Here is a 21,838-nt window from a genome sequence, read left to right as displayed (position 1 = left end):
ATTGGAAATATCCTTCTAACTAAATTATAACCACAAGATGATCTTTATTTTAAATATTTTTAGGGTTTGATGATACTTTCCAGACACAAAAAATTAAAGGAACTTTCTCTATCTGACTGTAATAAAATCACCAACATTGGAATTCGGGTAAGATAATCAAGTCATTTTGATAAAGAGTTAAGACTGTAAATTAAGCACAAATTAAACTTTGTAGGTTACAGTGGGGGAAAAAAGGGTTGCAATGTAACAACATGTATGTGATCTTGGTTGAGACAAGATTAACTTCTGGCTTTTAGTCAGGTCTCTGCAGCCTAAGGTGACTGAGAGAATTTATTTTCTCATTTTTCTACCTACTCTCTCCCTTCCCATTATTAGACTTGTAGGATAAATAGGGACAGGTAGGTAGTTTACTTGGAGAATAATGAAATGCAATATGGTAAAACTGTAATGTATAAAGAAGGTGTTCTGTATATAGAAATGTTAGTCTAACTATGAAAATTAGAAGAGTAGAAAATTATACCAGGTGCTTAACAATTAGGAACTTAAGTTATTCAAACACAGTGGATAGCATATTTTACCAGAATGGAAAACATAAGATAAGTAACTAGGATAAATGATTATGTGTTAATTTGGTATTTTAAGAACTCATGAAAAAAGTAAATTTCCTAGGTGTGTAGTTAAGGAACATGTAGGAAGTCATGAAGTAGCTACTGTGAGGAAGGCACAACATAACATTAAACATCTCAACGTGTTACAACAGAAAAACAAGAATCATATTTCATGCGTGTATTGAACTAGGTTACCTATTAATAAATCACGGAAGGTAATGTTTTAAAGGGAACCAATGGCCTACTTATGAAAACCTGAGGTTAAACTAGGAATTTTTTTTTAAAAAGAAAGGAACTCTTTTATTGAGGGGAAAGGATTTATCTCACATGCAGAAGGATAACACAAGTAATAGTTGACAAGTCCACAGAGTATGGCAAACAAAATTTTCTTTTATGAATTTGAAATGGACTTCACAAGAAGTTCTAACATGACAAGTAGGAGAGTGTTAAACTATTATATAGACTGATGAACTATAGAAGGCGCAAGGTCAAATGGTGCTGAGACTTTAGCATATAATTCTACATTTTTATTGAAATGAAGAGTAGAAACGGATGGATGCTTCTCTAAATGGCTGATGGACAATATGGCTTAGTGGGGAAAAGTTGTTTTCAAATTATTTTTCCTATATTTCATTGTGTCTGGACAATGTAATGTACTTAAGGGAAATTGTAGCACCATTAAGAAATCTCTTTAAGAGGCATTAGTGTCAAACAATGTTAGTTTCTCCCAATTTCAGACCCTGGATACTAAGGTTCTAAGAAATTCCTAGGAAATGTGCTTACTAGTATATTCAATTGTATAAAGAATTAAAAAGGACAAACATTATCCTTCAAAACAAAGATCATAGGTCCACAATGTCCATTCAGGACAAGATTGTAACTCTACAATAACAAAAGAGGGTTACAAAACATTTAGATATATGTAACCTAGTAGGAGAAAAAGCTAAAAGGTTCCCCTAAGGGTAAACCATGATTTAACTATTGCAGTTTATTTAAGGGTTAAACATGCATGTACACAAAACTTGATGCACGAATGTGATCTAGTCAGGTTTTCAAGAGGCCTTTGACAAGGTGATAGAGCAAAGGTTATTAAAATAAGACAGTTAAATATTAACATTTCTAATATTGAATTATATTTATTTTTGTATTTATTATATTTATGTAATAAATATATGATTTCTTGTTTATTTTCAGTTATCTATAAATTATTAAACAGAAATATAAAAACATAAAGAATAATTATTTTTGCTGCTCCATTTGCAGCACTTTCTCTTTTTTCTGAGCATAAATACATTTTTTTATTGTTGTTGTTCAAGTACAGTTGTCTCCATTTTCACCCTGCCACAGCACCCTGCCCTACCCATCCCCAGCTCTCACCCTGGAACCTACCCCCTTTGTTTTGTCCATGTGTGCTTTGTACATGTTCCTTGATGTACCTTCCCCTATTTTCTTCCATTATCCCTCTCTCCCTCCCCACCATTTACTCTTAGTTTGTTCTTTATTTCAATGTTTCTGGTTATATTTTGCTTGCTTGTCAACAAAACAAACAAGCAAGCAAAATACAACCTGAATTATATTTCTTATCTGGTAATCAATTGCACTTGACCAATAACTACCATTCATTCAGAGTATTGAAATTCATCATGGTGATGATATAACCTCTTAATACCGATTACTTGTTAATTTTTATTTTTATTTTATTTTTATTAATTTTTTAAAATTTTAAAAAAGATTTTATTTATTTATTTTTAGAGTGGGAAGGGAGGGAGAAAGAGAGAGAGAAACATCAATGTGCGGTTGCTGGGGGTCATGGCCTGCAACCCAGGCATGTACCCTGACTGGGAATCGAACCTGTGACACTTTGGTTTGCAGCCCGCACTCAATCCTCTGAGCTATGCCAGCCAGGATTAATTTTTTTAATGCTCAATAGGATGAGAAAGTGCTGATCAAAGTCTGAGGCTAAGTATCAGGAAGCCAGAACCCTCTGCCATTTCTCTTCGAGTCTATGGATTCCAGGCATTTTTATTTTCTCTCTTTGGAGCCTGAAAATTACACTATTTTTTAGGTGCTCTGAGATTATAATCTTTTTTTTATATCCTCACCTGAGGACACTTTTCATTGCTTTTTTAGAGAGAGAGAGGAAGAGAAAGAGGAAGAGAGAGAGAGAAACATTGATGCAAGAGAGAAGCATTGATCCATCAGAGCACTGAGCCTTCTTCAGGTGCTCAGACCGGGGATCTTATGTGCCTGGAGTGGGGATTGAACCCCGCAACCTTTTGGTTAGGGACAATGCTTCAACCAACTGAGCCATACCGGCCAGGGCAGTGCTCTGAGATTTTAGATGAAAGCATTTACCCATATGCTAACTATATGATCAAACAGCTGAGTTTGGCTTTGCTTTAAAGAATGTAATCTTTTTTTAAATTACTTTATTGTTGTTCAGTTACAGTTGTCTGCATTTTTCCCCACCACTCCCTCCGACCCTAGCCAAACCCAACTCCCTCCCTTGCTTCCACCCTCCCCATTGGTTTTGTCCTTGTGTCCTTTGTAGTAGTTCCTGAGTACCCTGCTCCCCTCTGTTCCCTCCCCCCTCCCCTCTAGCTATTGTTAGATTGTGTTCTTAATTTCAGTGTCTCTGGTTATATTTTGTTTGCGTTTTTCTTTTAAAAATTGGTGTATATTTAATTTCAGTGATCTAAGAGAGAAATATGGAGGAATACAGGAACATAGAAGTATAGAATTAATTATTAGTTGCACAAGATCAGCTGTTTTGTTCAAGTTCACAAATTTGTTTTTCTCTCTATCATCCCTCTTTATCTTGCTTTTGGAGAGAGACTGTGTGTGTGTGTGTGTGTGTGTGTGTGTGTGTGTCTTCTGGGCATGTGGTAATCTTTGTCCTCAGTGCCTCCTCCAGACCAATTATTAAGTCCCAAAAGAACTAGATAAAGGAAGAGGGAAGGAGAAAGTAAAACATAAGTCAATTCCACAATTTCTTATCTGGATTTACAAAAGAGAGGAGAAGGGAATAAAATGAGGTGACTAAATTGAGATGTTTGAATTATCCACAATTCATCAGGAATTCTTTTTCTTGTTACTTATAAAACTAACTATAAGAGATTATCTTTTTAGCATGACATTGAAAATTTATATTGTATATAGTGATTTAATGAGAAAAATGAGGAAGTAAACATTTTTACCCTGGTTAGGTTTTGCAAGAGTCATGAATGTAATAAAAATTAAAAATGACCTCATTTTAGTGTTTTACTGAAAACCACAACACACACAGATTGAGTGTCTTAGTATTGACTTTTCAGGATCTGGTTTTAATTACTTTCTTCAACCTTAGTTTTTTCTTGAGAACATTAGACACTCAGTGATCATGTTAAACTAAAATGATGTCATGCTCTTAAAAGGCACACATTTTGGAAGAGATGTTTGGTACAATCATAACTGGGCATTTCTCAAGAAACCTTTTCCTCAAGCATTTTATAAATTTAGTCAAGTAACAGACTGTTGAGTTTGGCAAAAAAACTGGTTTAATTGGGATGTTACAATACAGATAAATTGGAAGTTCTGTCTTATTATCTGGACAGAACCAGTGGAATAAATCCAATTATATACTCTGGTTGCCTTTTATATGCCCTTAATCTAGTTTATATTTCTTGTTCCCTTTTGAGGGAATGAAGTATGCTATAAATACATTAATGTAATATCCATACATACGAATGTCTATATTTTTCTTTATTCAAATTATCTGTGAGTGAAAACCTTGCAAGTAGAAAATTTTTTAATTAAAATTTGTTTAATAATTATTATTGTAACTAATTATTTTAAAAAATTAGTTGGTAGGTTGAGGAGGTTGGTTAAGAAAGGGCACAAGTGAGGGGAAGGTCAAGTTTAGCTATGACCTACCACAAGGACTTATACATGTGTGTATGTGGTGAGAAATGTACATATATGTGTTTATATGTAAATATAAGTATACATAGGCCATACAGTTTCTGTCACAACTACTCGACTTTGTTATCATAAAGTAAAAAACAGACATAGCCACATGTACCCAAATTAGAGTACGGCTGTGTTCCAATGAACTTGGCGAATAATTAAAATTTTAATATAGTTTAATTTTCACATGCCATGGAATATTGTTCTTTTTGATTTTTTTCAAACCTTTAAAAAATGTAAAAACCACTTTTAGAGTGTGGGCCATACAAAACAGGTGACAGACCACATGTGAAAATTTGGTATTTTGCCAACATCTGCTCTAGAGTCTAACAGAACTTTCTGATTTTGGTTCTGTCAGGATGTATGACTTTGGGCAAATAAGTTTTCTTTTCTGCGCCTTATATCCCTCACTTGTAAAAACTGGTGTAATAATGAAACAGACTTTCTGCTGCAAGATTAAATGATATAAAATATCTAAGTAATTAGTATGGTTCCTGAACAAAGTAAGTGTGCAATGAATATTACCTATTACTATTACTATTATATTTAATTTGAAAAACTAATATACACTAGCAAATAAAAAATAATTTTTTGTATAGAAGTTTGGTGATTTATTTCACTTAAACACAGTCAGAAAACAAGTAATCTCAACAGCAAAGTTGCTCCTAATTGTAAGGAAATAGTTTTGAATATGCTCTTGGAAGAAATAATTCACTATTTTTACTCCTATGAATGAACCAAATAATTTTTCAGAGGCAGTTAAATTATAATTGACTAAATAAGCTTATGTATGTAGGAGCATTTAATAATTCTATAACACTTAATTAATATTATTTGCCATCATATTTTAAAATAGTATAAGAGAGTTAACCAGGTAAAAAGAAAATGGATCATTGTTTTTCATTAGGATTATGATATTAAAGATATTTTCCAAAATCCTAGTTAATTTAATATAATACTTAGAATATTGATATACACACTTAGGCACTTAAATAGTGTTATTTGCTTATGGCAACTTACGTGTGCCCTCAGCCCTAGAAAGGACTGTTTTTCATCTTTATTCAGTAAATATGAGTCCATATCTACTTCTGTTAACCTCCTAACATTGTACATTATGTTAGTATTCCAGAAATGCAGGCCTCTTTGTTTAAGCCCTTATAAACTCCACCTATGTATGCATGAGACTGGTCAAGTGTTGGAGGAAGAGGGTCTACAAGGCCAAAATGAGGAGGTGGAACATTCCTTTTTGTATATTAATTTTATATACTGCAACTTAATTTTAATTGTTTATTAATACCACAAGTTGGTATTTTGCTTTTTTGTTGTTGATTCTTTGGGATTTTCTTATGTAATGATCCTATATCTGCAAGCAAAGGCAGTTTTATTTCTTTCTTCCCAATCTGTATACCTTTTATTTCTCTTTTTGTCTTATTGCATGAGTTAGGACTCTCAGTATGATGTTAAATAAGAGTGGCTAGGGAGGGCATCCTTGACAAGTTCCCTATCTTAGGGGAAAGCATCAATTTCTTCACTGTTGAGTATAAGGTTAACTGTAGGTTTTTGATAAATGTTCTTAATCAAGTTGAAAATGTTCCCTTTTAATCCTTGTTTGCCGAGAGTTTTTATCATGAATGGTGCTGGATTTTGTCAAATGAAATTCTGTATCTATTGATATGATCATATGATTTTGGTTCTTTAGCCTATTGATGTAATGAATTAGATCAACCATTTTCAGACTTTGAACTAGACTTACACACTTGGAATAAATTCCACTTGGTAGTGATGTATAGTTCTTTTTATATATTTATTGCTGGATTCCATTTGCTAATACTTTGTTGAGGATTTTTCTATCTATGTTCGTGAAAGATATTGGTCTCTTGTGGTAATTTTCCTTTCTTTGTGTGTTTTTGATGTTAGAATAATGTTGGTCTCATAAAATGGGTTAAGAAGTGTTCCCTCTGCCTCTTTTTCTAGAACAGATTGTAAACAACTGCTATCATGTTTCTCTTAAATGTTTGGTGGAATTCACTAGCGAAGCCATCTCTGCCCCAGGACAGCGATCTTTACAAGTGAAGCTTCACCCATCTCCATACCTACTGCTACACTTAGGCAAGAGAGGATGGTTAGAGGGGGCTGGAGCTGGGTATTTCCCTTACCCCTTTAGAATGAATCTCATAAAACCCATGTTGATTAGGCTCTGATAAATAGTTTCCCTTGCCAGCAAGACCTTGTCAATAACAACAGATGCTCTGGAGGTATTTCAAAATGATACTTTCTCCCTCTGCTTGCAGGAGGCAGGAGGGGATTTTTCTCTGACATTCACCCTGAAAACTTAGTGGACCTTTTGGAGGTAAAATTCACAAAAGTAGGGGGACCCAGCCTAAAGCTGGGCTCCCAGGAATTTTTCTCTCAAACTAGTTCACTCATTCTCCAGCAGTTAGTTAATGATCTTTTAAGCATTTCTTACAAATACTGGCTCCAGCCATAGATTTCTGCTCCTGATTCTCTGTGTTAGCCCCTCTCTCCAGTTTTCATGGTGGCAGTTTGCTTTGTGACCTGAATTATCTGATGAATCAAAGAAAAGTTGCTGGTTTTCAGTTTTCTCAGCTTTTCCCTTATTTTTGAGGTTGGAAGTAATAAGTTCCAAACTCTGATGACAGACTTGAAACTGGAAGCCTGTTATATTACTTTTAGATCCATGGATTCTGGCTGAATAGATAACATCCAAAAAGGATGACAAGTGTAAAGTAGGCTCTGAGTGAGATGTTGAGAGTCCAGGAATGAAGTCAGGAACTGGAGGGCTCAGGAACGAAGAGCAGAGCGCTGGGCAGGTAGGCTGTTATTGGTGAGCGTGGCGCCCTGGCTGTCATGAGTTTACGCTCCATGTGCTCTGTGGTTTGTAGCCTGGTGGTCTGGCTGTACTTACATAGATGGGACCTGTGGCTGCCACAAAGTTCAGGTACTTCGGTGGTGTCCACCCAGACAGATCCTTAAGCTTCCTTAGTTCAAGGCTAGGATACTATCTGTGATCACCAAGCTGGAAAAAACATGGACAATTAAGTTTATTCAGTTTAGATTAATAACTCTATGACTCATTAAAGCAACATACAAACTGTCTCATTCAGATTAATTTTGTGAAAATGTGACATTTTGTTTATTGATTAAAAACATTTGGAATGGCCCTGACTGGTGTGGCTCTGTTGGTTGGGCATCATCCTGCAAAGCAAAAGGTCACCAATTAGATTACGGTCAGGGCAATTGGATTATGTCTCGGTTGCAAGTTTGGTCCCCTATCAGGTCACATACGAAAAGCAACCAATCCATGTTGCTCTCACACATTGATGTGTCTCTCCCTCTCTTTCTTCCTCCCTTTCTCTCTAAAAATAAATACTTAAAATATTAAAACATTTGGACTGGACTTTCTATGTAGTAGACATTGAGGTAATCTGTTGTTTATAAACAGAAATCATTAAAAAAATTTAAGCAATGAATCTAGGTCTAATGCAATAAACAGACTTATAAACAGAAAAATGCAAACGCATTTGGTGATTGTTAGCTAACATTAGTCTAGCACCTACAGTATTACATTCCATGCATTAAGTATTTTTCATGTATCAATTACCTATCTTATAATGTAGGCAATACCTTTCATTCCATTTTCCAGAGGTTCAAAGAGATTAAGAATCTTGCCCCAAGTCATGAAACAAGTGAGCACAGGAGCTAGGGTATCAAACGTTTATTTCCTGAGTGTCAATTCCATATGTTAAGCTATAATAGAAGAAGTTATGGAAAGATTCAGTTGAGGTACTTAACCCAGCATGGGAATGCCAGGGAAAGCATATCTATTGGAAATTCACTTTAATAAAAAATGTGGAAATTAGATTGAAGACCAAGGGGAGAGAAGGCAGCTATCTAGATTAAAGGTAACACAAGTTGAGAGGTTTTTGTTATCATCCAGGGGAGAGAGGATGACAGCCTAAACAAGGACAGTAACAGTGAGGTTGGAGAAAAAGGAATGGAATGGACAATTTTTCAGTAGTAAAATCCATGAAACTTATGGAGACATGTTTAAGGATGATTTACATGCATGATTTGACTGCCTAGGAGTTTGTGATACCTTCATTTTCAATCCCTTTTCCATTGCCAAGTCACGTAGCCAGGGCTGTGAACTACCAAGTCCTATTCAGCATATTGACATTTACTGTGGCACTTTCTCTTCTTGTGAGTGATTTTCTCTGTCCTTCCTCTAAGTTCTCTTTATCCCTCTACTCTTCTGAGAGTCTTTTAAGCATTCCCTCTCCTACGCTCTCCAAAGTCTTGTGGTGGCTGCAGGTAAGCTAACAGAGCTCTGTTGGAATTTGTTACTGTTTTTTTTTTTTTATCCTCACATCATGCTCACCAATTTTAGAGATAGGAAGGGAGAGAAACATTGATTGGTTGCCTCTTGCATGTGCCCCAAGTGAAGACTGAATCCCCAATCCAGTGCCCTGACTGGGAAATGAACTGATGACCTTTAAGTTTATTGGACAATGCTCCAACCAACTGAGCCACACTGGCCAGAGTGGAATTTGTTACTGTTTTTATTCTATTTAGAAGTAATTTGAAGCTTATATTGTTCTCTGTGTCCTAATATTAATAAATGTTTGGGTGCTGTGTCAGTTTTGTTGTTTTCTCTGTGGATGTTATGGTTTTGGAAGGAGGAGAAGATTCAGACTTAGATAATTGTCATTATTCTTCAAACCCAAATATGGCCTCCTCTTATTTTTTATTATGAAAAAATATCTCTAACAGATATGAATATCTGTTTTTCAAAGCCCTGAAACCATAATGCAGTGGGTATATTTATAACTAGGTAAGAAAAATAAGAGGTATGTGGTAATGGTTCAGCCTCATCTACTCTCTTCTGTCTTTTCTGTCTAGCTTGTGTCTTATATTCTTCACAAGCTGGTTTACTGATATCTTGCAATGGCATCACTGATGAATTTTAAGACCTTCATTGTAGCCTAGGTTAATGTCATGTTCTCTGACAATCACAAAGGTATCTGAGTTTTGTTTATAGGGTATAAGCAGCAGCAGACATACTAGAACCTCCATTTCCCTCATTGTTCTTATATGGTCCTCTCATTTTTGAAACCTTCAATTTTGCCTTAACTGCTTGGACACGAGAAAACACGTTCCTTTTCTCCTTTAATCTTCAGTGTGATCTTTAATTTAGTAACAGATTTATTTTGATTTATGAATAGAAAGGGAAGTAGAGAAGATGGATCAAGGAATAAGGGACTAGGAAGGGTGGCCAAGCAGGACAAATCATGAGCCACTTCAGAAGTGGGAGAACAGCAGAGCAAGATCCACTGCTGTTCATTTGGCTTTCAGCCTGCCCCAGTACTGTTCAGTAAGTCAGGTGGTTCTGTAGATGTGGGTCTGCTCCAGGCTGAGTCCAAATGGAGCTGAGTTAGCCCTCCAGGGATCGCAGTCCTATATCCTGGATTACCTGTGCTATAAGATTGAAACCCTTACAATTAGTGTGAAACATCTATGTGGATACTCAAGTCAAAAATTCCTGGGAGTACCCACCTCATCAGCAACAGTCCTGAGTCCTCCTCCCCAAGAATGGCCTATAGCCAGCCTGTAATGGATGTTTCTCTCTAGAGCATAAGAAGAGTTGAATTTGTGTCTTTCCCAAGCATTCATGTTGGATTCATTATTGCCCAAACAGCAAAAACTAGATTACTTTCTGGGGACTCTTTTCTGATCTTAAACTGTTACTTTGAATCACCAAACTTTCTAACTTATAAAATGTTGTAAAATGTTGTTATAAAATGTTGTTTGTGCAAGATTATCATCAAAAATCATTCTCATCAGTTGATAGACTCCACCCCCCCCACCCAATGCTTAACCAAAATCGATTTTAGAGGCCTTTGACACATACTTAAAATGCCAAGGATGGATTAGATCTGTTGATTACACATAGCAACAATTTTTTTTAAAAAACATTAATTTCTATTTGGTTTCCAAGATTAAATCATTCGAGAATTGTCAAAGCATGAGTTTGCAATAGCTCCACCTTTTCTCCAGGGATAGTTAAAGCAACAAATGTAAGATATCTTTCCAAATTGGCCTTCATCCTTGGCCTTTGATGCAGTGGCAGCTCTAAAATCTCCTGTGTGGGGACATGGGATGTCTGGACACTTTATCTCTTGGCCATACTGCTCAGGAAAATTCTTTACCTTACCCAATACTTCAGGTTACTATTAGGAATTAATTGACTAAACTGTCTGTGGTGAAGATCTCAGGAGGTCCCAGGTTCTGAATAGTTTTACAGAGTCTTAGTAGAGGGAACTAAGGAATTCCTGTGGTAGAATTAAGAGGTAGGTATTAGGTATCTTAAGGAAAAAGTAATCCCAATTAAACATGAAACAAATAAGAGCTTTCTTACAGAAATCTGTGCTATTCATGCCAAGAATGGTCCTAGAATTCATAACCCAACAAGACACACTTAAGAGACTGAAGGTTCCTGGAAACAACTAAGAGTCACAGACAAACTCCTGCAGGATACTTATGCATTATTTTCTCTTCAAAGGCTGTGAGCAAAAGAAATAGGTTCTCTATTCTCTGTTACTTCTCATACTAGTGTATTTCCAATTGTATAGATAATTCAATAGGAATAGAAATTTGCTAAACTTCAAAAGATGTGGGATTTGACAGCTTGTCATTTTCCCACAGTCTGTAAGTTCTGAAGGGTACTGGAGTCATGGGCACCATGCTTTCTTGGCTGATAAATAGCTGACTAAGAACATCCTGCACCAGTCCTGGCCTCTTGCCCTCTCCTGCTGGGGAGAACCATTCTTGGACAGCTGAAGCACTGATGGACTCACTAAAAAATGTGCACATCTGTTATTTTCATGTTCAGCATCCATAGAGAAGAACTCTAAAGAGAATGTATTAAGTGGAAGATAATCCTTTGCAGGCTTCCCCAACCTTTAAGCTGCCCCCAGAACATTAATTTATCCTACATAAGATGAAACTTGCCAAGAGTTAAATAAAACCTATCAAATTGTCTGAAGGTAAAATAAAATAAAATAAAAATAAAATGGCATGAAAAATAAACATCAGAATTCCACTTTCCTATGAGAGTATGAGTTTATGCTTGCTTCTTAAACCTAAATGGCCAATCTGAACTATGATGTCTCCATGTTATGACCTCTAATAACCTTCTCTTGTCAGGTTACAGTTAAATTTTGTACATGATAGTTAATCATCACAAAGCCTTTAGCATGTTGAAGGTGGTGAGGTGGTATTCTCAGGTTTTAAGCTATAATGAGATTGTTCAGTATTTCTCTGGTTCCACTGCTGGTCGGCATTTGTATAGGGTGTTACGTCTGTTAAGTGTTTTTGGAGCACACACTTTCCTTCCAACTTCTCATAAGCCTGTGAGATAGGTAGACAGTCTTTTGTGTTATTTATTTATTTATTTATTTATTAACATAGATGTGCAAGAGATACATCAGTCTGTTTTCTCCCGCATGCCCCCAACTGGGGGCCCAGTCCAACACTCAGGCAGGTACTCTGACTAGGAATTGAACCTATGACTTTTTGGTTCACAGGCCTGCATTCAGTCCACTGAGCTACACCAGCCAGGGCAACAGTTGTTTTTATTCTCCTCCTTAGTTGAGAAACTAACATGCTCCAGGTCACAGACACAATTTTTTATCTCAGGCCCTTTGCTTTTCTATTAGACCGATAGCCTCCCTTGATACCATCTCTTATTCCATAGGTTCTCATGTGAAAAATCAAAGCAGCACTGATGGTTCACGAACTCATTATTTCCCAGAGATTCTTAAATGAAAGAGGTTACAAAAGGATGGTGTGACTTTTCCTTAGTGTAAAAGTTCTGAGTTGCCATTTTCTTGGGAAAGAATGAGACATAGAACAAGTGGGGTAGCTGGCCGTGCAAACAGAAATCCCTCAACTCTGGCTAACATAGCTTGGTAATCTCCATGTCCTTCTTGTCCCACAGGGGCCCTTGGAAGAGTGCTAGGTAATTGGTCCACTGGACACTTGTTGTTTTTTTTAACTTATCTTAGAAAAATGGAAAATGTAGATTTTCCAGGCCACAAGAAAAATACTTGATTGAACTTTGGGTAGTCCAATCCTGGCTCATGTTTATTTTGGAGATAAAGTCTAAGGCTCAAAGTGATTCTGGATTTTTTTTCAACAAATCTTTATTATGAAATATAATTTAAATATATTTTATTGAATTCTTTTCCTGGTCTTTCCAATATACATTCTGTTTCACTGCTTACCCTTTCTGGTCTTTAATTTTCCTGAATTTGATGTCTTTTTATGCATGTACCACATTTTATATTTTAAAGGTAAATATTCACTTGTTTTTATCAAACACCCAAGGTCTGTGCAGCTGGTAAGTCATCAAAGTTTACTGACAACCAAGGTGTACTATTGAGTAGGCACCTTCAGAGAAAGCATTTATTTTGGCAGATGAACAAGAAAATCTATTTCAGTGTGACAAGAAAATATTGGAACTTCTATTTAATTTTTTGTGTTGTTCTTTTTCTCTTTTTTAAAAATTATTATTCAAATACAGTTGTCTCCATTTTCCCCATCACTCTCCCTCACCCCAGATTTATTTTTATCTCACACATTTTATTTTTGTTTTTATATGTATGGGTGAAAAATGGGCTCTGTAGTAAATCTGGCTGAAAGTAACCTCATAGGGTGATCTGACTATAAATTCCTCACTGTGCAGGTCATGGTGGGTAGTCACACCCTAGGCAAATAGCGCCGTTAGTAAAAGGTTTTTGAGCAAGCCCTATCCATTTTTCTTGTGCATCTAGGTTAACACACTTTTGAAATGCCAGCGGTAATCCTCTTTTCCAAACCCCTCAAAGGCATTCCACCTTCAAGGGACCACATCCTGTTGTTACCTATCCTGTACCTTGCTTTTTCCTACCTTCATGTAATTTTCCTTGCACTCTCTCCTAAATTCTACATGTGTAAAATAAACTGCAAAACTAACATTCTCTGGAGCATTTGAGATCTTGTTTCCTGCCATGTGATCAGTTTGGCTCAGATTAACTCTAATAAAAATTGTCTATAGGTTTGGGCATTTCTTACATCAACATATGATTTAAAAGATATAATACATGTTTAGCCCTGGCTGGTGTAGCTCAGTGGATTGAGCATGGGCTGGGAACCAAAGTGTCCCAGGTTCGATTCCCAGCCAGGACACATTCCTGGGTTGCAGGCCATAACCCCCAGCAACTGCACATTGATGTTTCTCTCTCTCTCTCTCTATCTCCCTCCTTTCCCTCTCTAAAAATAAATAAATAAAATATTAAAAAAAGATATAATGCATGTTTAAATAGCTGTATGTCTATATAATTTACAAGTACATTAATATATATTTATTGAATGTTGCTCAAACTGTTTTTATTATGGTGTGCATGATTTAAAAAATCTGGCAATCCTAGTCATAGAGAAGCAGTGTGTACAAATAATAATATAACTACCACTTATTGACTGCTTACTATGTGCCAGGTACTGTTCAATTGTTTTATTCATATTAACTCACTTAATCATCCCAACAACTCTGTGAAGTAGATGTTATGTTAAGGTACCACATTATCCCCACATTGCAGATGACATCATTGCAGAATCAAGAGGCTGGGTAATTTATCCAGATACAGAACTTGTAAGTGACAGGATCTGAACCCAGGCTAGTGGGCTCCAGACTCTGTGGTCTTTATTATCCTCATATACTGCCTATGGCAGGCACTGAACGGAGTGCGAGGAAGGACTGGGGTGATGCTCTGAAAGTGATCTATGGGAGGTTATTCTCCTTACTCCTGTGCTAAGAGAAATTTCTTTGAAATGCCAAAGGGCATTTCAAAATTCCCTTTGAACATTTTCCCATATTGAACCTCTTCTGCATGCCAAATGTTGGGGCCACAAAGCTAAATTAGATATGGAGTCTGCTCTCAAGAAGCTACAGTTAGTGTAGAAGACAAGACAATTGTAGCTACAGTTCGAGTAGAAAGCACAAAAGCCCCTCTCGCCCCACCTCCAGAAAAATGAAAAAAATACTATAGGAATTTGGAAGAGGCATTTCTTCCAGAGGAATTGGAGAAACACTTCATGGAGTAAACCACATTTGAGCTGAGATGAAGCTAAACGTTCATTTCTCAAATCACCATGTAATTTGGTAACAAATTTCATCATGAAAGTATCTTTGGAAATACTTGTTTGGGGTTTTGGCCTTGCCCTTGCCCTTTCTTCCTTTCATTCAGAGTCCTCTCCATATTTACAAGCAACATGGTCCTCTAAGGGCTTTTGCTAAGCTTTTCTCTGCCTGATTTCCCTGGCAAGAACAGTGAGAATGCATCTCCCCGGGGGTGGGAGGTGAAGTGGGAGGAATGCTCAGGCCCTGCACAGTTCAGTTTTGGTGGCAAGGCCCAGATCTCCCAGCTTTCTGTGCTCAGGCCAGAACCACTCCCACCTGCTCAGGTGTGCAGTGGGAACAGAACTATCTTTAGTGAAGTGTACTCTACACTCTGGGACATACAAGATCCAAGAAACTATAGATTTAAATTCAGTTTATTACTTAAAATTGTGGAAGTTGCATTTCAATCTTTGAGTCAGCCAAAAATATTCTTCGTTATAGAAAATGTTTCTTGACAGTACAAGATTTTTCCAGAATTATCAATAGGGGCAAAAACCCCATAAACCTCTGTACTGTGGTAGAATTAATTATAACCTAATGAGGGGAATAGCCAAGAGATGGTGTCATGAGTATGTAACATGAGGTGAGTTTTTTCTAAGGCTGGGAGCTGCCACCTGTTGAGATGGTTCAAAGAATTTTTGGCAGAAATACATTATTGAGACAGTAAATGTGAGTGAAACTTGGTGTCCTCTACAAACCCAATTTAAAAATGCAGTCATTAAACCTCCACACTGACTCAGCTCAAGAGATACAAAGAAATGACTTAACTCACTAAGAGATTTGGATGTTTTCCTTAAGATTGTTAACCCACAAAAAATTGGTTGATGTGTGTGGCGGGAGCCAAACTTGATAATTCTTGCATTTTCTCTCCATCTTCATTATAAAGGATTTTGACTTGAAAGCAGCTTAGCCTATCATTTTCGAAGAAAAAAATATCAACAGTGGGTGTGCCCTCTCTACTTGATTGTTTCCAATAACTGGGCACTCACTGTTTTATTACTCCTTCCAATTTTTTTACTATGAGGATTCATTTATTAAAGTTGGGGACAATGAAACAAGGAAGGGCTTAGCATAGAAGAAGAAATAGAAGAGCCTAAGCTGCACTGCCTTAGCTCACTGGGAAGTCAGAAAAAAGGGGGGCTCTGGGGACAGGTCAGGGATCAGCCTGGGATAAGCCCCACTGCCATTGCCTTAGAGTTTAGGAGACACATGCCAGTGAAGAAAGAAGGTGGGGAAGAGAATGGCACTGGTGAAAATGGCGCCAGCTGCTTCCCAGAGGGAGAGCTCACACACCCTGGGTCCTTTATCTTGAGGCTTTTCCTCTCTCCTTCAGGCAGTAGTCTAGGGAGGGGAATCAGGGAAGGGTTTTCAGCAGAATATGCATCAGTTCTCCAGGTGTACCCTTTCAGGGTCATGGTCTCCTCTGATTGGTCAGTGGCAGGGCAGGGGGTCTCTAGCCATTGCAGGTGGTTCTAGCCACCATCCACCTGGTTATACTGCTTTTCTAGACTTGGAACTGAAATACAAGTGAGGCCAAATGTTATGTCCAAGGAGGAAAGGTTATCCTGGGGGCCCAGTCCTTGTTTATCCAGTTTTGCCTCCTACCAGGCTCTGGGGGCCCTCTGCCCTAGCTGCACCTAGCTATAAATTGCTTGGCTATTGTGTTCAGCTATCTGTCTCAGTTTCCCTCTTCCACTTGTAGAGGAATTTTCCTAGCTTCTCATTATCCTGTCTCTTTCCCAAGTCAGAGACTTACATCCTTAAAATCTTTTAGGAGTGATGAGGGAGGAGGGTTTCCCTCTCGTCAATAATTCCTCCCTGCTGACAAGAATGCTTTCCCTACTTGTGTAGAGAATGAAAGTCTCTTTCTGTCTAATCTAAGAGAGACTAGTGAATGGGATCTGAGACTGGAATAGAAAGGCTGTTTAGCTGATCTTTCCAAAGTAGGAATAGGCTGGAATCCCAAAGAATCATCATCTTGATATGGAAATGTATCCAACTCAACCATCTAGTCCTGACAAGTCAATTTAGCCAAACTGTTGAGTCTCATTTAAGGAGGTGGTGATGCAGATGGGCTTCTAATATGAGGTCTACACTGTGTTAACAAGCAATCAGGTAATTAAGGTCACAGTATACACTCTATGAAAATAGAAGGATCACAAAAGTTAATGAACACAGCAAATGATAAACTACTTTCTTAGTCTGCAAGGTTGTCAGGAGAGAAGTCTTCCAAATGCAAGGCTTTTGCTAGAATGAAATCAAGCAGTAACAATCTGATACATCCTCTTTGTCTGCAGTTTAAATATCTCTGGTGATGTCATCAGGTGCTTGAGTAAATTCTGTATGGCTGACACTGCATCAGTAGTTTTCAATAATTCCAAGTCAAAGGATGAAGAAAAAAATGAAACAATAGCTTGGAAGAAAATTAGAAAAATTAGGATTTAATTCAGTTTGTGGATGACAATAGACATTGTGATTTCCATTGAAACACAACTTTTCTCCCTAAAATTACCCTCATTTTATCAGAGACTGCATTAATTTCAGTTTCAATTTGGTCTGATTATTTGCATAAACACAACAAGAATAATAATTGATCTTTTAGGCTCCTTCAAATCTGAATTTTTGGAATTTCACATTGAGCTTTAGTCAGCCCCTCAGGGCACAGAAGCCAAGCCACACAGTTGCCATCTGGGTTTGCCTATAATACCTATAGATTTGGGTGGATTCCTCAAGTTCCTGAGGTCTCAAAAATGTTGAAGTTCTTTCTTTGCCATCTTTCAAGAAAGCAACCTTCATTTCTTACCTAGAAAAGCTGTCATGAACTACATGATCAAGTAAGGTACCAGGCAATTTCTTCAGTGGGCTCTTATTGGCTTCAAAAGTCAATCTTAATTCATCAAGAGTTTCTGAGTCCAGAGTCCAGAGTCCAGACATGACTCTTTCAATCATGAAATTCCAGACAAAGACTTGGTTAATAACACCACAGTTGAAAACTGGTTCTATTGAAGAGAATAGATTCTTATTGGATTTATGCAAACAAACATATTGCCACGAACATAATACTCATTAAGAGTTGCCAAATTTTGGAGGGATTAGGTAGGAAGAAAAATATAAATGCTTCAATATTGTTTATGAGGGTATAATTTATCAAATTATTCTAGGGAAAAAAACAAGTTTCCTTATATCTGTAAAACAGAAAGTTTTAAAATTAGCAATATTTTGAACAAAGTCATAAGAATAATAATTACCTTCAGTTCATTCAGTACCATATAACCAATTTTTGTTTGCCTTGATTATTTGCCAGTATTTCCATGAATCTGGGGGTTCTATAAATCTTCATCTACTTCAAAGACATAACCTGTTTGAAACCTGCAATTTAGATTATGTCAGAGTCCTTTTCATAAACCTTTCCAAAAATGTAATATATTTGCAAATACATGACTACAACAATGACTGTTTATAAATGAGAAAACTTAAAATGACATGGTTATAGACTTGCTTATAATGCAGTTGATAAAGGATTTTGCTTCTTTGTAAGATATAACATTCCAAGATAATAATTTCTTGGTAAATTATTACCATAAAGTGACATATAAGAACACTACAAAGCTTACATTTTTATTTTTTCCTTTTATTTATTTTATTTTTTAATTATTTTACTGTTGTTCAGTTACAGTTGTCTGCATTTTCCCCCAACTACTTCCCCCTACCCCAGCCAAACCCACCTTCCTCCCTTGCTTCTACCCTCCCCCTTGGTTTTGTCCATGTGTCCTTTATAGTAGTTCCTGAAAACGCTTCCCTGCATTATCCCCTCCCACCTTTCCCAAAGCTTACATTTTTAGATTTAACACACAATTTCAATATATAAAGAGCAAATAACATGCAAGTTTTTGAAAAGCTATACATGGTTTATCAGAAATGTGCATTGACCATCAGAAACAATTCATAAACTCCCCATGTGGGAACCATCACTTTTGGCTTGTCTGGTATCACTGATAGGACACCTGCTACCCCTGAGAGTTTCTTGTTTGAACTTGGCTTTGAATTTTTGCAAGGTTATTCCTAGGGCAGACTGAAATATCTAGAATATCTATTTTAATAAAAATGTATGAATATAAAGTTTGTCCAGAAGGTATCCAGCCATGTAAAATGAAAAATATAGACATTTATTGAAGAAGATACAAAATACAAGAAACACTGTACACAGGAAAATGATGCCTCAGACCCCTTCAAAGTAGGCACCTTGGGACCTCACACAGGTGTCCCAATTGCCATCAACTGTCCTGTCATATTTTCTTGAATCCCATCAAAGGTCTGAGATCTTTTCCCTTTTAAAGGTGATTTTAGTTTGGAGAAAGGCCAAATGTCACAGGGCACCAAATCTGGGCCATAGGGGGGTGAGTCACTTGGGTGATTTGATGTTTTGCCAAAAATCTCTGCATGAGATGTGACGCATGAGTGCACATGTTGTCGTAATGAAGCTGCCAATCACCAATTGTCCATAGCTGCAGCCTTCTGAATCATCCAAATAATTTCTGTGAAGGAATGTTCACGCTTAACACAGAATTTAATGCAGATCTGTTGCTCTACTCACTCAGTTCTTTTGAATGCAATGGCCACACAGTACACATGCTCACTCAATGGCATCTACTACTCCCACTGACCAGTGAAGTCATCATTGTTCACACATGTGCATTCCAATCCTCTCTCCTTGGCTGCCAGGTTACACTGATGTCATACACACAAACTTATTATATTAACAATGGCTGGACTTTTTCTGGACAGACCTCATACCAATAGAACAGTTATTATTCTATTAGGCTAAGTTTGTCATATAATTTCAAGGACTAATTAGGTCAAAAACTTCTCTTTTACAAAAAGAGAGAATAAAGCCTTGAGATATTCCAGGGGCCCCTTGGAATAACTCAACATCATTTCTTGATTCTTAAAATTTAAACTTTAGGAAGGTTGTCAAACAAACTTAGCCAAAACATCATAACATAAACTTTTTGTAAAATAACACATTTTTTAAAATATTTTATTTATTTATTTTTAGAGAGGGAAGGGAGAGAGAAAGAGAGAGAGAACCATCAATGTGCCATTGCTGGGGACTGTGGCCTGCAACCCAGGCATGTACCCTGACTGGGAATCAAACCTGCGACTGGTTCGCAGCCCGCGCTCAATCCACTGAACTATGTCAGCCAGGGCTAAATAACACATTTTTGATAATAACCCTAAAAGACATTAATCAAACTTAAAACTATTTTTAATATCAGATATTCTGTCCAGAACACAGGATCCTACTTAATTTATATAAGTAGTTAATTTCTTTAGGTCAATAAAATATTACACCCTAATTATGCCATTTAGAGGCCAAAAATGTATCACATATAATACACAAATACATATCACATAAAGACCACACATACAAAGACTGAACACATAAAAGACCTTACAAATAATGTGAACTACTAATTTTTTGTAGAGGAGGCACAATATTTTTCTCATTTGATTTTGACAACTTTTAAGGAGGCTGGTAAAGGGGATGGAAAATCCTAAATACCAAGCAGGGAGACCTGTTAAGACTCTTCAGTGAAAGCTTTAAGGACTTTGAATAAGTGGTAGAAATAGAGGAAGTTTCTGTTCCAATCCAAGGAATCAAGCAGCAGGAAAGAGCCTCAGCAGGGGTGCTCTGGCCCCACAAAAGGTCAGAAACCCAGTGACAGAAGATAAATGCTCCAGGTAGAGACTGGGAGTTATAGTCCACACCAGCCAAGAAATACAAAAATGGCTGTGTTTACCCTGTGCTCTCAGGGTGACCTAAAGCCACTGGGACAGGGGACTCAATACCACATTGGCAGAGAGAGAAAGCCCATTGGAAAGACAAAGGTCATTTGACCTGTAAATATGTTTATCTCATGCCCTGAGGGTGGCCTTTCCAATGATGGGAGCACCAAACAAAGGGGAAGAAATGTGTCCCTTTGGACATCAGGGGTGATCAGTTTCTGACTCATCAGACCCAGTGTCCCAGGTGTCACCTGGGCACAGTCATGTAGGGTGATTCTGTGTCCACAGGGCAGCCTTACCTTCTGTCTCAGCTCTTACAAGACATGTCTTGATGAAGGATTTGCTCCACAGCTGATAGGTAGTTTTCCCCATACCAACGAGAGAAAGTGTAATGAAAACAACCCCAGTTTCCACTGGCGTCATCAAAGAATGCCATCAGAGAGAAATTAGGTGGAGGAAGGGTGCTGGAAACTGACTGAGGTTTCTTTCTTTACAAATTTAAAATTTTCACAATTTCCATAACCTTTAAAAACTTCTATAAACCTTTCTACAACTTTCATAAATTTTTCTTATCCTTTATCATTTTTAGAATAAGTCACATTCAATCTTTGGCCTTCAAAATTACATCTCCATGCCATATGCTTTCTCTTACTAAAGCCATATAATTTCTTTCCAACTTAATTTGAACTTTTAATTCTTAGAAACCTCATTTTCCAATGATAAAAAGTAAGCAGCCAGTATGCCTTAGATTGACTTTTACGAACACATTTCATGAACTTTAGAAGCATAGGTCTGTCTATTGGCAAACCCACTCTCTTTCAAGAAACACACCTCCAACAAAGCACAAGACATTATCTACCCCTCCAAATCCACCCTACATCCTCTTTGTAATAAAAAGCCCAAAACAGATAAACTTAACACTTGTCCAGTAATTAATGCTTCAGCATTTCTTGTTATTTCAAAGTATATACATATTCAATAACTTTTATCAGAATTTGCTAATTTATAAAAGAATATCTAAAATAAGTTAAATTGATATTCTCAGATATAGCTAAGGTTTTTCCCCTTTTGATAATAATTATCTCCCCAAAATTCATATTTTAAAAGATGGCCCAGGCAAGCGTTCATGAAGAACTCTTGCATTTCAAAAATGTAGGGAAAGAAAAGCTCCTCCTAGAATGACTGGTTTTATAGAGTCAATTACCTGTATGTCTTTTTAAGATGAACAGAGGAAGTTTGGGAAGGTAAAAGGATTTGGCAA

General features: G+C 37.0%; 1 protein-coding gene across 1 annotated transcript in view; it reads left to right on the top strand.

The window, feature by feature from the left end:
- Positions 1–21,838, top strand: part of FBXL13 (F-box and leucine rich repeat protein 13) — a 275,894-nt gene that overhangs the window by 240,156 nt on the left and 13,900 nt on the right. The window contains exon 18 of the mRNA XM_045827260.1: positions 64–147. Within this exon, the coding sequence (XP_045683216.1) occupies positions 64–147 (84 nt within the window). The remainder of the gene's footprint in view (positions 1–63; positions 148–21,838) is intronic.

The sequence above is a fragment of the Phyllostomus hastatus genome, unplaced genomic scaffold (assembly GCF_019186645.2).
Source record: "Phyllostomus hastatus isolate PE091 unplaced genomic scaffold, TTU_PhHast_1.1 phas_scaffold_78, whole genome shotgun sequence".
Lineage (NCBI taxonomy): Eukaryota > Metazoa > Chordata > Mammalia > Chiroptera > Phyllostomidae > Phyllostomus > Phyllostomus hastatus.
The sequence above is the reverse complement of the archived record's forward strand: the minus strand, read 5'-3'. Positions and strand labels throughout refer to the sequence as shown.